General features: G+C 39.5%; 1 protein-coding gene across 50 annotated transcripts in view; it reads left to right on the plus strand.

Moving 5' to 3' along the window:
* Positions 1–16,441, plus strand: part of LPP (LIM domain containing preferred translocation partner in lipoma) — a 741,980-nt gene that overhangs the window by 364,640 nt on the left and 360,899 nt on the right. For 42 of the 50 annotated variants that reach the window (XM_063662516.1, XM_063662513.1, XM_063662517.1 and 39 more), the window contains one exon: positions 8,206–8,328. The exons of the other annotated variants lie outside the window; for them this stretch is intronic. In XM_063662516.1, the coding sequence (XP_063518586.1) occupies positions 8,206–8,328 (123 nt within the window). The remainder of the gene's footprint in view (positions 1–8,205; positions 8,329–16,441) is intronic. 50 annotated transcript variants of the gene reach the window in all.

The following is a 16,441-nucleotide window of genomic DNA, read 5'->3' on the forward strand; positions in this document are numbered from 1 at the left end:
TTATTTTTATCCAAATACCTCTTAGCTATTATTTGGTGTGTCAATTGGTATTTTCATGGCATCATTAACCATATATATGACATAATATATGTTGTTTTTAAGGGAAATAAACTATAAATTCACTCAGTACCCACCCTTACTCCCCCTGCCCCACACACTTAAATGTTCATTGTGTTAGAAATCCACTTAGAAAAGTCATTCTCAAAGTGAGAACACCTCACTTTGAGAATGACTCAGACCAGCACCATCACTGGGGATGTTGGGAACATCCCCATACCAGCACCATCACTAGCACCTACGAACTTAGTAGAAATGTAAGTTCTTGGGCCTCACCCAAGATGTACAGATAAGAAACTGTGGCAGGTACAGCCTGGTAATCTAAGGTTTAATAAGTCCTCCAGGTGGCTCCGTATAGGCTAATGATTGAAAAACACTGATCTAGGATTGTGTTCTTTATAGTTAATTCCTGGCACCCTTACACATGTTCAGATGCATAGAAGCCCCATCTACTGAAACCTCTCAGTAACTTAGTTTTACTTTTGATCAAGTACTTTTTAAAGTCACATACTCAATTGCCTGACTATTAACAGAAGCATTTATTTTGAGACTATTGTCAAAGTAACAATTAAATAACTAGCATTTATTGAATGCTTATTATGTGGATATCACTTGACATGCATGAACCTATTTAATTTTTACAACTGCATGAGGGACCCAGAGAGCTCAGGTGAATTGTTGAAGGTCACAAAGCCAGCAATTGGGAGATCCAGGTATTACAGCCTGACTCCAAAGCTTTCACCAGTATTCTTTTTTTATTAGGGATGCTTTGAGGAAATTACTTAATACAAATGATTACAGACAAATAAATATTGATTGTGTCCCCAGTTTCATCAAAGACAGATGATGGATAAAAGATTGATCTGACTTACAACAAAACGATTACACTTTCAAGAGAAACTAGATAGAAATAGTTTGGATATTTCTCCCCTCCAAATCTCATGTTGAAATTTAATCCCCAATATTGAGATGTGGCCTCGTGGGAGGTGTGTAGGTCCCTCATGAATGGCTTGGTGCCTGTATGAGTCTGTTTTCACACTACTAATAAAGACATCCCCGAATCTGGGAAGAAAAAGAGGTTTAATTGGACTTATAGTTCCACATGGCTGGGGAGGCCTCAGAATCATGGTAGGAGGTGAAAGGCACTTCTTACATGGCGGTGGTAAGAGAAAATGAGGGTGATGCAAAAGCAGAAACCCCTGATAAAACCATCAGATCTCATGAAACTTGTTCACTACCATGAGAACAGTATGGAGGAAACTGCCCCCATGGTTCAAATTATCTCCCCCTTGTTCCTTCCCATACCACGGGGAGTTATGGGAGTACAATTTAAGATGAGATTTGGATAGGGACACAGAGCAAAACTGTATCAGTGACCTCCCCATGGTACTGGTCATACAGAGTGAATTCTCTGTTAGTTCATAGGACAGCTGATTGTTTAAAAGAGTATGGCACCCCTCCTTGCTCTCTCTTCCACTCTCTCTCACCTTATGACACGCTGCCTCCCATTACCTTCCTCCATGAGTAAACGCTTTCTGAGGCCCTCACCAGAAGCAGATGCCAGCTCCATGCTTCCTGTACAGCCTGTGGAACCATGAGCCAAATAAACCTCTTTTCTTTATAAATTACCCAGCTTCAGGTTTTGCATTATAGCAATGCAAAACAGACTAACAAACATAGTGTGTTTTGTTACTTAAAAAGCACACACTTTCAAAATTCCTTTAGTTATCACCATTTTCCCCACTGATATTTGAAAGGAGAGTAATAAACATTACTGACTATAATAGAAAAAAATACAGTGAAATTCCTGTTGTATTATTAAATTTAAATGAAACTACCATTGAAAAGAAAAGTTGTATGTAAACACAATGTAATTTTTGTATTATTAGCCTCTTAGGTTTTACTAAATTAAGATAGTTTTATATTCCTAAGTTATCAGGGAAAGCTTTTCTAATTAATCACAAAAGGAAGCTCAAGCTTGGGTAGGGTCTGGGAACCCCTTTGTTTTCCATATGGGATCAGTGGTAAGACGTTCCTTGAGCTCTGTGAAGCACAATTGAAAAAATAGGATTATGTGGTTACTTTCTCAGGTCTGTAATTGAGCAGTCACATTCAAATTCTGGCTTTTTGAACTCACAAGCTGTAATGTGTCAGTATGGTTGTCTACCTCAGAGATTCTGAAGGTTGTTGAAGATTAGTTCATGGTCATGTATGTTTTGAGTGTGACGCTGGGCATTGGATCTAATTCTAGTATATAAACATCCAAGGGTGGAGACTGTTTCTTAATTAAATAAACCATTCCCCTTGGCCTTTTGTTTCCTTTAATATCCTGGATAAGATTTTCCTATGTAACAGTTTTTACTTGATGATTAAGTTTCTGATTTTCTTTTCATAACACAGGACTTTTCAGTTAGTCCTGCTCCCCTACCTTGAAACCGAAATGAATACTGAACAAATAAATAGTTAACGGGTTAGGCAAGATATGTTTATTTTCATCCCATTTCACAATCATTAAGGCCATAATTAGTTCAGGCAAAGATCATCCACGGACACTAAAACCACTGGGTGGGTGAAAGGTTTTTGACTAGTAGAATACTCACAGTGCCCCAAAGTATCACCTCACAGATTATTTTTAATTTAAAAATGATGCAGTCATGCTTGAAATGGTGAAATCTGGTACACACTACCTTAATCGAGTCATCAAACTCGGCATCACCAAACATGGGCCAAACTGACCCATGAGCTTCTTGATGGGATGCAGCAGAAAGGATGTGGCCTCATGCATGTGATATTCCTGCCTAACTTATTTAATCTGAATCCAATCATCAAGAAAAATCAGATTGGTGGACTTTTTATAAGACACCTGACCAGAATTATTTTTAAAGTGGGCTTTATAAAAATCAAAAATCAGCTAGGAGCCTGTTCTAAATTAAAAGAGAATAAAAAGACATATCATTTTATGATGTGATCCTTGGATTTGGGGTGGAAATTAACAGTAGATAAAAGAACACTACTGGCACCACTAGTGAAATGTGAGTATGGGTGATATTAGATAATACTGTTTCTATGTTAAATTTCTCCAGTGTGATAATGGTTTTGAAAAAATTAGAAATTCTTAGGAGATGCAAACTGAGGTTCATATGGGGGATGTCGGGGGGTGGTTTTGCAACATCTTACAGATGGTTCAATTGCAACAGCAAATCTAATTTATGTAGACAGAAAGCTAGTGTGATGAAATGGTGGCCACTGATGAATCTGGGTGAAGGATGGGTGAGAGGAGTTTATTTTAATAGTTGTTCAACTTCTCTGTGAATTTAAATTTTTTGGATATAAAGAATGAAAAAGTAAATAAATACAAATGAATGCTCTTTCACAACCAATTGCTGGTACTCCTCGTCTATCACCTGTAGTTAGTGGGTTAGTGATAGTTGGCCTAAAATATGACCCATTCAAAATCAGACTCTTGATAATGGCCTAAGTTTATTTCATTCACACGCTGTACATTTTGGTTCTGGGCTGTTTATTGGACTGTCTTTATGTACTTACAGTGGGGGAGTCATCATCCTATAATTCTGCTGGCAGCACTTACTATGTTGTCAAGTCATAATAAGTCCCAACTGTGGTTTGGTGAGCTTTTTATCACATATGTATTTAGATAATGCATAAAAATAAATATAAAAATAACATGTTCAAATGGTTTATTCATGGGATTTTTGTGGTCCTTGGTAAAGGGATGCTGTCACTAGACACCTTTGGTGCCCCACCTCGCATCTTCCGCTCCCACCTTCGTGTACCAGCAGCTGCTACAGCGATCAACTCTGCACAGGTGTGACCTGGTAGCACTTGGCTTCAACTGCAATACCTTTCACTCACTTTCTGTGCCGGGCCTTCTCTGCGTCCTTTTAACTTCTGAGACTTGTGAGACTTATTCACAACCAGGAGAACAGTATGGGAGAAAATGCCCCCATGATTCAATTATCTCCCACACGGTCCTGCCCACAACACATGGGGATTATGTGAACTACAATTCAAGACGAAATTTGGGTGGAGACTCAGCCAAACCATATCTCCTTCCTTCTCTGCTTAACTCTTTCTAGTCCCTCAGTACTGTTTCTCGGAATTGATTCCCAAAATAAATGGCCTACATGCGAGCTTTTCTCGCAGGCATTGTTTTTCTTGGCAGAACACAGACTAAGACGATGTAATCTTTGAAATCTCTCTAGTGATGGTTAAAGAGTGTGGGGATTGTTATAATTACATTAACTACTTTATAAAAGTTTGTGGTGCTAACTAGAAAAAGCATTAGTCAGGAGAATCTTCCTTGTTGCTGGCGTTGAGAAGGTCATTTACCAGTCAGGTAACTAGCACAGCTACAAGGATAGGGAGTTAGGAAGAAGACATGTTGGTAAGTCTATAGGATTCTGTTGCTTTGTTATAGGACTTTGGATCCTGGTATCTATTATAAGGGATTGAGAGTAGCAAGATCCCCTAAATCGAAAGGTAAATGAATATCTACAGATTCGTGGCAGGACTTGGGCAGGACAACAGTTATTTGAACTGAGATATAAAATTGAGACTCAAGAGTGAAAAAAAGGCCTGTTCTAATTCATAATGGGATTGAAATGTCGGAGTAAAGCTACTATAGTATTTGCACAATCTTCCCCCCTCTCACCCCACACTCCCCTATTATCCAGTTTTTGTGCAAAATCACACAGCGTTAGACTGGAACTTGTGATAAATTGCATCAGCCTAATTTGAGAAACTGACAATAGGGAGCAGTCTGAACTTAGAGGGTAGGGAGAATAAGGACCCTGGAAACTAACTGATGTCTTACAAGCACAGACTGGTTGCATATTATAATTACTTGTTTTATTATATAGTTCAGGGTAATTCCGTGACTTGTTGAGTCTCAGTGGTTAGATATTGCAGTGACTTCAGGCATAGGCAGTTGATGTACTTTCTGCTTCAGTAAAGTACAGATGTAGAAGACCTGATTAAATCCTGTCTCTTTACTAATACCCCAAGGGAACACTTAATGAATGATGCTTCCCTCAAGAAGAAGAATAATTAACAATAGCTATATTATTCATATTAATTTATAGTTACTGGTTGCTATAATTAATGCTATTTAGGAAAATCATCATAATTATAGCACTTTACAACTTACAGAGTATTTTCCCATCCATTTTCTTATCTAAATCTTATAACATCACCCTGGCTTAGGTAGAACATGTGATATTCTCTTCATTTTATAGATGAGAAAACTATGGCCCAGGGAAAGATTTAAGCAGACACCACTCACTCTACCACCCTTGCCAATATATTGGACTATCTAAGAGTATGTGGAAATACACTTACCAAATTTATGTCTGCTATAATATTTTATATCTGCACATAAGAGGATCAAGTTTACTCAGTTTTTAGTTGCGTTCCATAACAATAATGTCCTGCCTTTCCTTGTACCAGGACCCCCATTACCCAGAACGTTCACATGAATTTTAAATGTTAAATGGAATTTTTCTTAATAATACCACACTGTTTTATAGTTATTACTGCCCTTTGAGATAAACATGAAATCTCCTCTGATAGAGGGATTAGCACCTTGAAAACATCTGTTTCCAGTATGCAGACTGGCTGGCCTTAAATAGTTTAATCAGACTGGAAATTCAGACTCAGAAAAGTCTAAATTTCAACCAACCTGTCATGTCACTCTTTTTCTATTTTTGGCTATGACAAGAGAGTTGAAGAAAATCTCTCAATTTCACAAGGCTAGCCTTCAAATCTGGGCCGTCCAGCTTGATGATACACACATACTTACCAGTGTGAGCATGTGTGTGCACACACAGATGGACACTGAACCTCTTTGGTTCCCTTTTTATATCAAATTATAGAGTATCCACTGCTTACTGTTGTACTTCTAACTGTGTTTACCCAAAAGATAGTGCTATGAGAAAGGTTACTGCCTGTGTCACAGTCTGTCATTATTCATTGATTTATTTATTCAAAAATACTTACTGAACACTTATTTGGGCTAGATCTTGAAAGAGAGTCCAAGGAAACAGGAACAAAACAGACAAAGCTTCTCATTAAGCTTATATGTTCTAGGGAAGAGACTGAAAATAAACAGAAAAATACACATGGTGATATATATTATTAAAAAATAGATTTAAAAGGGTAGGGGAATAACATGACGTGATGTAGAGGGGTCATAATAATACATCCAGAAGGAGAAAATCATAAGGTGGCTGTTTTAGATAATGTGATAATGTGAAATATATATGTGTGTGTGTGTGTGTGTGTGTGTGTGTGTGTGTACGTGTGTGTATGTGTGTATATATATGTTTGAGACATATATATGTGTATATATATGTGTGTGTGTATATATATATATGTTTGAGACAGCGTCTCGCTCTGTCGTGTAGGCTGGAGTGCAGTGGTACAATCTTGGCTCACTGCAACCTCTGCCTCTAGGGCTCAAGCTATTCTCCTGCCTCAATCTCCCAAGTATCTGGGATTACAGGGGCCTGCCACCACGCCCAGCTAATTTTTGTATTTTTAGTAGAGACGGGTTTCACCATGTTGGCCAGGCTGGTCTTGAACTCCTGGCCTCGGATAATCCACTCGCCTCGGCCTTGAAACCTGCTGGGATTACAGGCATGAGCCACTGCGCCCGGCCTGAAATCCACGTTTAAAGAGGGCTCACAAACAAGGAAGCCAACTGCCTCTTGAAGTAGGTTTGGCTCCAAGGACCTGGGCCACAACTTCATAGACAGTTGATGTTATTGTGCTTGAGAGAGATCAGGCCCACGAAGGATTAACTCAAGCTGACTCTGTTCCCAAAAGAATGACCAAAACACCAGATACCTTTATGTTTCTTTTACACAGATAGTTAAATAAGCTCCAAGACTCAGGTAAGGTGGTTTGGTGTGTAAGCTACTAGGGCATACGGAACTAGTGGTCTTCACAGGCCATTACCCTTTACACTTGCTTCAACATATTCACTAAAATGACAGATTGACTTCAAGGGTTATAAGATTTAGTGCTAGCCTGTCATGGCACCCTACTTGTTGTTCTTACTGAAGATATTCTAGTTTCTTGGTTGGTTAATGCTTTTTCTAAACTCTTGTAGACACTAGATACTCTCTTGATATTTTACGTCCTTAGACAAGTCCAATAAAATTGATGAGATTATTGTAACTTTCCACTATTGTATTGCCATTGAGTCTTGCTGAAGATACACTTTGATCTCTTAATGAAGTTTTAAGAGCTTCTTCCATATTCATATATGATCATTATTAAATTGTCACTTTAAAAGGTTATTTTTTTACTTCACCCTGCCTCCAAATACTAGGGTCATCTCACTTTATACATCCTTGCTTTTAACTCTAGACAGATTCTTTGCTTCTTTTTCCCAAACCTGATTAGAATTCCTGGAAACACCCTGTGTCGATGTTATTGTCCTCTACTCTCCTGTTGATTCTGACTGCAGGTAATACAAGGCTCTGACATAGGAAATCCGGAGATCCTGACTTCATTGTCCATGCTCACTGCCACATGCTTCCTCTGCAGCCCCTTGGCAGAACCCTAAGAGGTCTCTTTGCAGTTCATGTTCTAGGTGCATCCGTTGGGTCTTGCCATCTCTCACACATATGCATACCTAATACCCCTGGACCTGAGACTTCCAAGCACTGTCATGCTCCAATGTCTTCAAGTGCTGATTCCTCTTTCTGGAATGTCAGTGTTCCTTCCCTGCTTCTTGCTACTCTAATAAATATTATTCTAGGCAGTGGTGTCTAAACACCAAGTGCTTGAGCTCTCTTCAGCTGGTTCTGTTCTTTAAGTGCAGGAATGGAGACATTTATTTTCCTTTACTTGTATACTTATTTTAAACAACAACAACAACGACAAAACTGCTAAATAAGTGTGTGACCTGAGAAAAATCATCTTTTATTTTTCAGTTTTCATATCTGTCACAAAGTAACAATTCTATCTCAGCCTACCTCACTGAGATTTTATGAAAGCTTAATTAAAGAAAAAAAGAGGTGCAGAAAAACTTGGACAAAGCCACATTATAACTTGAGAAATCTGAACTTATAGTGATATCAAGGGAAATTTCCTTTTTTAACATGTCTCTGTTGCTTCCAACAGGGAAATCCCGGAGGCAAGACACTTGAGGAGAGGCGCTCCAGCCTGGACGCTGAGATTGACTCCTTGACCAGCATCTTGGCTGACCTTGAGTGCAGCTCCCCCTATAAGCCTCGGCCTCCACAGGTTAGTGCAGCCCACAATCGTCTCCACACAGCTATTCCCAGATATTCTACTCTTATCAGAAAGAACATGCTGCATCTGAGAGCTCTTTTCCCCTTCCTTCCTTCCTTCCTTCCTTCCTTCCTTCCTTCCTTCCTTCCTTCCTTCCTTCCTTCCTTTCTTCCTTCCTTCCTTCCTCTCTTTCTTTCTTTCTCTCTCTTTTTTTTTTGATGGAGTCTTGCTCTGCCGCCCAGGCCGGAGTGCAGTGGCGCAATCTTGTCTCACTGCAACCTCCGCCTCCTGGGTTCAAGCAATTCTCCTGCATCAGCCTCCTGAGTAGCTGGGATTACAGGCGCCTGCCACCACACCTGGCTAATTTTTGTATTTTTAGTACAGACCGGGTTTCACCATGTTGGTCAGGCTGGTCTCGAACTCCTGACCCCGTGATCCGCCTGCCTCAGCCTCCCAAAGTGCTGGGATTATAGGCCTGAGCCACCATGCTTGGCCCTTTTATTCTTTCTTGATCCTCTTAGAGTCGATGATTTAAGTTGCCTTTTTATTTAATATCAACATGTGTTAGTCAACTGGCAGAAATTTCTTAAATCGACTCTTTGAGTACTTTCTTTAAAAATAACACAACTTCATACAAAAATGTTATATAAAAAAGTAAATCTCTTATTCCATTGCCTTGCTCTTCTTACAGCTTTGTCTATATGGATATTTTGTTACATGCTGTTATAGTTTTCACAAATATGACTTAGCTTGGCTATGCAAGTTTAAGGTGAAGGGCTATGTCTTTTGCAAGGAAATTGGTTTTGTTGGATATTAAGGTGATTTTCATTATTATTGTCATTGTTATAAATAATGCTACAAGGGACATATTTGTGTATATTTTCTTTAGGGTTATTTCCTGGCCTCAGATTTCTAGGAGTGGGGTTGCTACATTGATGAATGTGACCACTTTATTTACTTTTATTTCCTAAGGTTGTGAATTGTTTATACTGGTACCACCAGTTAGTTTGAATGTATCAGTTTCTCCTCAAGTTCACTAGAATTTGATGGTTGCAATTAATCTGTGTTTTGTAAGTGCAAATGGTGCCTTGTTAGTTTTTATTTGCTTTTTAATTTTTTTATTTTTGCCTACTTTGGAGCTTGGCTATTTTTCAGCATCTTCACTTAATATCTGCATTCCAGAAGCCGATCTTCCACTGCTAGTGATCATTCCCTGCCTCTCTAAAGTCTTGAAAGCGTTGTGGCAAATCTGTTTCAGGGCTTCCAGTTCCTCAGAAGACAGCCATCAGAACTGTAGTTGCAAATGTTGGACGAGCAGTGTTGTCACTGTGCTGTTTGACTCTTGCGTGACATTTGCTTGACTAAGTGAGAGTGCATAGAGCCTCTGAGCCTCACTCAAATTCTTGAATGGCAGCTTCTGTATTTACAGTGGTTCCTTTCTTACATTAAGAACCAGTCTTCTTTCTCTGCTGTCAGTTATTTCAATACTTAACTGCTCGTAAGGTGGCAGCACTTTCTTCTTCTTCTTCTTTTTTTTCTTTTATGAGATGGAGTCTCTCTCTGTTGCCGAGGCTGGAATGCAGTGGCGCAATCTCAGCTCACTGAAACCTCCACCTCCTGAGTTCAAGCAATTCTCCTGCCTCAGCCTCCCGAGTAGCTGGGATTCCAGGTGCTTGCCACCACGCGCAGCTAATTTTTGTATTTTAGTAGAGATGGAGTTTCACCATGTTGGCCAGGCTTGTCTGGAACTCCTGACCTCAAGCAATCTGCCCGCCTTGGCCTCCCAAAGTACTGGGATTACAGGCGTGAGCCACTGTGCATAGCTGCTGTCTTCTTTAGATACATTCCCTGTACCTTTTTAAACATATAACGGAATTGTTAGCCATGTGGGGATTCATGGCAAAATATACTACCACTTAGCTCTTCCTCACTGACCCTGCTCTTGGCTCTATCCATCCTGTGAGCAGTAAAAATATACTTTGTCCCTGTAAATGTGTACTGAGCTCCTCATCTGTAGAAGGCACTGTGGTCTTTTGGGGGAACCTATGAGGCAGAAAAGTGGATAGTTGAGAGTAAGAGAAATAGGACTCCATTGTAATCTTCTAATAGCCTGTAATGTTATATGTGAGGCTATGGCCCATACTGCAGGAGCACAAAGAAGATAGTGATATATTCTTTTGAAGGTGACGCAGTCTGATAATTCTTATCAAAAGACTTGCATTTTCATCTGGAGGGGTGAGTGGAATTGTATTGTTCGAGACAGCAGCAGGGAATAGCCTGAGCCACAGGGCTGCAAGCACCAAGGCTGCCTTTAGAGATCTGTAAGCAACCAGATGGCTGCAGATGAAGACTTTGAAGGCTTGTAGTAGAATATAGGTCTGGGACCAGCCTGGCCAACATGGTGAAACCCCATCTCTACTAAAAATACAAAAAATAGCTGTGCGTGGTGGCACCCACCTGTAGTCCCAGATATTCGGGAGGCTGAGGCAGGAGAATCGTTTGAACCCGGGAGGCAGAGGTTTCAGTGAGCCAAGATTGCGCCACTGCGCTCCCGTCTGGGGACAGAGGGAGACTCCGTCTCAAAAAAAAAAAAAGAGAGAGAATATAAGTCTGGTAGTTTCCTACAGACAGCGTGTAGACACGTTTAAATGTCAGATTATGATTTTAATCTGTCTTTTGTAGATAATGGGATTATTTGAAGGTTCTCAATCAGGGAAATCTAAAATTAATTCTGAAAAAGGAACATAGGAAGTAAGACCAACTCTAGAATAATGCAGGAGAATGAGCCCAGGTCAGAAAAATGTTCTCCAGCAAGCCACTCTTCATACTTTCTGACCGTTGCTTGATGTTCAGCAATTTTTTTGATTTCACCCAAGCAAATGCCCCAAATCTCATCTCATATCTGAAGACAGGAAGGCCACTGACTTTGCCGCTGGACTCAGCAGTATCATGCCCAAATGCTTTTTTGTGCTCCCTTTCCTTTTTTTTTTTTGTAATGGGTTTTCACTCTGTCGCCCAGGCTGAAGTGCAGTGGCGCGATCTCGGCTCACTGCAACCTCCACCTCCTGGGTTCAAGCCATTCTCCTACCTCCCGAATTTAGGGAGGATAGCAACAGTGTTTCTGGCTGCAGTAAATTTGGCGTAATGACTTTAGCTTACATCTACTTTATAAAAAATCCTCCATGGCACTGCATGGGTTTATGCAATTAAACTACCTTAATATTTGAAACTAAAATTTCTAAACATTTTAAATATGTTTGGCAGGAAGTAGTTTTAGAATAACAGATGTGAAAAGTTCAGACATATTCCCGTAGTGAATTGCAGATAAAATGTGAGCATAGAGTATCAGAGCTTTAGTGGGCCTTCCAGGTCATTTAGCCAAATTTACAGGTGTGTGCCGCCATGCCCGGCTAATCTTTTGTATTTTTAGTAGAGACGGGGTTTCACTATGTTGGCAAGGATGGTCTCAATCTCCTGATCTTGTGACTGACCCACTTCAGCCTCCCAAAGTGCTGGGGTTACAGGCATGAGCCACCGTGCCCCGCCCCTCCCCCCGGCTTTTTTTTTAAACGGAGTTTTCATTTAAATCTTTTTTTCCTCCCCTAAATCCTTATAACCTAATAGACACTGAGGAGATCATGCTTTGAGGTCTATTGTTTAATACAAGCTTCATTCTTGAAGCCTGTGTCTATACATGCCTCTCATAAACCATTGCATTTTAATAGGTTTATTCTGCAGCTACGTTTTGTTTGAGGAATCTTTGTGAGCACACAAATTCATCATCACTGATATTTGGACAGTACTGATTGTGAAGCACTTTCACATATATTCTCACTTGAGTGAGACATAGATATCTCGATTCTGAGATGTGCGTGATGTGCTTCTTTCAGGGTGATGAAACTAAGACTCACGAAGAAGATTAATGGTTTCTCCTTGGCCATATGTTTGAGCACTGTGTGAGCACAACTGGACTTTGAATTTTGGCTTGTGCTTGATTTTAAGTTCTAAACACCAGATTGAGGGTGTCAGGTTTTGTCTTCATTTTTGTAATGATTTTACCATCGATGAAAGCTGGCATCAGTCATCTGAGTGACACTGTCCCTTGAATGTGGCTCTCCCATAAAAAGAAAAACATTCAGAAGGTTAAAAAATTTAATTGTAATAGCCATTAAGTAGAATAAGTTCATAATTATGGTAAAACACTTTTGATGTGCCTGTTCCATTCAGAAATTAAAGGATGATCCATTCTAATTTTTTTTCTATTACCATGATTTAACAAAGCAAGAGTTAATTGAGAGATACATCTCATCCTTTTGAATTATCTTCCCTCTGGTGGAGCTGAATTAGATGTGTTAATATTTATTGGTTAACATAATTATAAGCTGTGAGAACAATAATCACACACTTAAAATATTAAAAGTATGTGCCAAGAGAAGATGATGTCTGTAGTAGACTGTGTTGTGTTATAATTAAAAGGTACTTGAAAACTCCTAGAAATGTAGACCGTTAATGCCCAACATTGATGTTTCTATTTTTGTTCAAAGCAAATTTCAAAACCTATAGAATCACCTGACTACTTAAAATAGGCTAGTAGGTCTGTGATTTCTCATTAGTCAAACATATGTTGTAAGCTTTTTTGAATCCATGTCTCTATCATCTTTGGAAGGCTGCTTTGACTCATGGTCTAGGAAAAATGATATGTATGTGGAATGTTTATATGGTAAGAGGTTCCAAGGAGCTCCATTCTCATAACAAGTCTGAAAAATGTCTGAGCTCTTGAAAATAGGTTTTGCTAAACCATTTTCTTCCTTTTATTCTAGGGAGTATTTTTCACTCCCAAATTTTCTGACTTTAGTTCTGTTCACCTACTAATCCCTATATTGATTTTTGGAAATTTGGCTTAATTCCACATATTCATTGATTCATTGATTCATTCACCTAACATTTGATGAGATCCTCCTCTGGATCAGTCATTGGAGATTTAAAGGTTAGTATCGACAGGTCTTTCCTTTAGAGTGATATTTAATCTTACAGAAGAGATAAGCCCGTAAGTAACCCAAAGGGACACAGAAGAAGGGCTTCAATGTGCTACTTAAATTGTCAAGTAAATCACCATGTGTCAAAATTATTGGGAGATAAAATACAGGAATACCAACATTGTACCTTATACCTTTCAGTGTCAGAGAGGACTGCATAGAGCAGGCAGTATTTGAGCTAACTTGGCTTAAAGTGTCATGGGAAGGGCATGGGATTCAAGGTCCAAGAATAACAAGAGTGAGAAAGTCAAGGAACGTGGAAAGTGAATATTATTTGAAGAATAAGTTTGTCTAATAGGGTATGTAAAGTGTAAATGGGATTACTGCTGAAAAACTCAAACTTACTTAGTAGTACCTAAGTAGCCCTTTTGATGCCCAAGGGCTTTCATAGTTAGAAAGAGAAATTTACGTGGGGACAGCAACAGTGTTACTGGCTGCAGTGATTTTGGGGTAATGACTTTAGCTTACATCTACTTTATAAAAAAATCCTCCATGACACTGCATGGATTTATGCAATCAAACTACATTAGTGTTTGAAACTAAAATTTCTAAACATTTTAAATGTGTTTGTCAGGGAGCAGTTTTAGAAGAACAGATGTGAAAAGTTCAGAGGTGATCCTGGAGTGAATTGCAGACAAAATGTGATCATAGAATATCAGAGCTTTAGTGGGCCTTTTAGGTCACTTAGCCAAACTCTTACTTTGTAGATGGAAAGCTTTTGCCCAGAGAAGGAAAGAACACGCTTAAGGAGGCTCATTTAGAGACAGTTTCAGTGATTCTTTGTATTTTCCCCGAACCATGACACAAAGGCCCAGCTTGATGATAACGACAACCAGGGGAGAGTTTGGCTTCCTTTAGTATCACAATTGGTTTATTCCAAAAAGTCTTTCTTTTATGGCACCTTCTTTAAAATATGTCTCAAACACATAACAAAGAATTAGGCATATCAAAGACATACTTCAAAGGTAAACAGAAAACTTAAGACACTGTAACATCTTTAAGCTAGTATATATCTAAACCCAATCCATTAGGTAGGCATGATTTGTTAGTATAAGTACACCTTGGCCTCTAGAAGCTATGCAGGGGTTGGAACGAAATTCTGTCTATTTCTTAGAAGACAAGAGATCAATCATGAACTTATGATTTTTGTGCTCCTTCTTTTATCAGAGTTAGGGTACAGTATTCATCTTCTAGTTTCTAGTACAGGGCTGTCTTTTTTTCCCCAAGTAAGTTTGGTAGGATTGGAGCTGATGACTAAGTGACTTGGAACACTTTTCAAATAAATTGTCTTACATTAATATTTCATGGTAGCTGGAGATTTAGTAATTTTTGAATCAAGTTGCTTTTGAATTGGTTAAATGGGCTTTCACTATCCTCATTTAGACTAGTGTGATACTGTGAAATAATAAGAAATAATATATAAATATATTTTTCTACTCCAATTTCTGAATCAGTGTTTGTAAATCCTTATAATTTCCTAGGTGATAGGGGTGCTGGTAGCATCTTTTGTTCTAATATTATTTTGTTATTGACCTTGGTTCCTGACTCAGAGCTACTGAATTCCGTGGAATTTCCTGAGTGATGGAAATATCCATTGTTTTGATGAGGCAACTCTTGGTGGGCTCCTGGATTTCGGCTGGTTACCAGAATGACCAAGCAATGATTTGATGCTTGGAACTTTAATCTCCACTTCCCATCCTCTGGGGATGAGAAAGGGGCTAGAGATTGAATGAATAACAAATCATGCCTATGTTTTGAAGTCTCTTTAAAAATCCCTGAAGTACAGAGGGGTTTCAGGTTGTTGAGCACATCTTTATGCCAGGAGGGTGGCATACCCCAACTCTAGGGTAACAGAAGTTCCTGTACCCAGGACCCTTTTGGATCTAGCCCTGTGTACTTCATCATCTGCCTGTCCATCTTTATCCTTTATCATATCCTCTATAATAAACAAGTAAACGTAAGTAAGCATTTCCCTGAGTTTCATGAGCAATTCTAGCATATTATCAAACTTGGGAAGGGGATAATGGCAAACCCCAATTTGAAGTCAAATCAGACAGAAGTCTGGGTAACTGGTGACCACCCCTACTCTGCCCCACCACCGCAGCTTGTGATTAACATATGAAGTGGAAACAGTCTTGTGGTACTTGAACCCTTAACCTGTGGGATCTGCAGTAACTCCAGGTAGATTGTGTCAGAACTGAATTGAGTCATAAGCCACCCATCTGATATCAGAAAATTGGTTAATGTATGAAAAAAAACCCCTCACATTTAGTGCCAGAAGTGAAGTGTTCTGGCCAGGCATGGTAGCTCACACCTGGAATCCCAGCACTTTGGGAGGCTGAGGTGGGTGGATTGCTTGAGGTCAGGAGTTCGAGACTAGCCTGGTAAATATGGTGAAACCCCAGCTCTACTAAAAACAAACAAACAAAACTTAGCTGGGGGTGGTGGCATGCGCCTGTAATCCCAGCAACTCGAGAGGCTGAGGCAGGAGAATTGCTTGAACCCGGGAGACAGAGGTTGCAGTGAGCTGAGATCGTGCCACTGCACTCCAGCCTGGGCAACAGAGCAAAACTCTTGTCTCAATCAGTATCAATCAATCAATCAATAGAAGTGAAGTGTTCTGTGAGTAGCATAGAGAAAAGAGGTGAGTTTTTCTTCTTCAACTAATATGAAAAATTTGGAGATATTTTGAAAATAAGAATATGGTGGGGCATACTTTGATGGCCTTGTCTCCAAGTTTGCCAGTGGGAAGAACACTAGCTTCTTGATTCCCTGAGGTCCCCTCTCTGAAAGGAGCTCCATTTGTGTGAAGCTGTTCACATTACCAGTTTGTGCCTCCTTCTTGTTATTTCAAAAATGGGCAGGGTAACTGTACTCCATTCCCCCTTTTCAAAAGATAGAATAGTGTTCTCAAGCTACAAGAAATAAGATGTTGGCTCAAAGCAACAGCTCACACAGTCATTCCCATTTCATTTTGGGATTGTTAGCTTGTGTCTGGAGTTTGTTTTAAAACTTCAGGCCTTTGAAGGTTGGGGTCTGGTCCTTTCTGAATGCTGTTCATCCTATAAATGATATATTTAATTCCTCAC

Source organism: Pongo pygmaeus, chromosome 2 (genome assembly GCF_028885625.2).
Source record: "Pongo pygmaeus isolate AG05252 chromosome 2, NHGRI_mPonPyg2-v2.0_pri, whole genome shotgun sequence".
Classification (NCBI taxonomy): domain Eukaryota; kingdom Metazoa; phylum Chordata; class Mammalia; order Primates; family Hominidae; genus Pongo; species Pongo pygmaeus.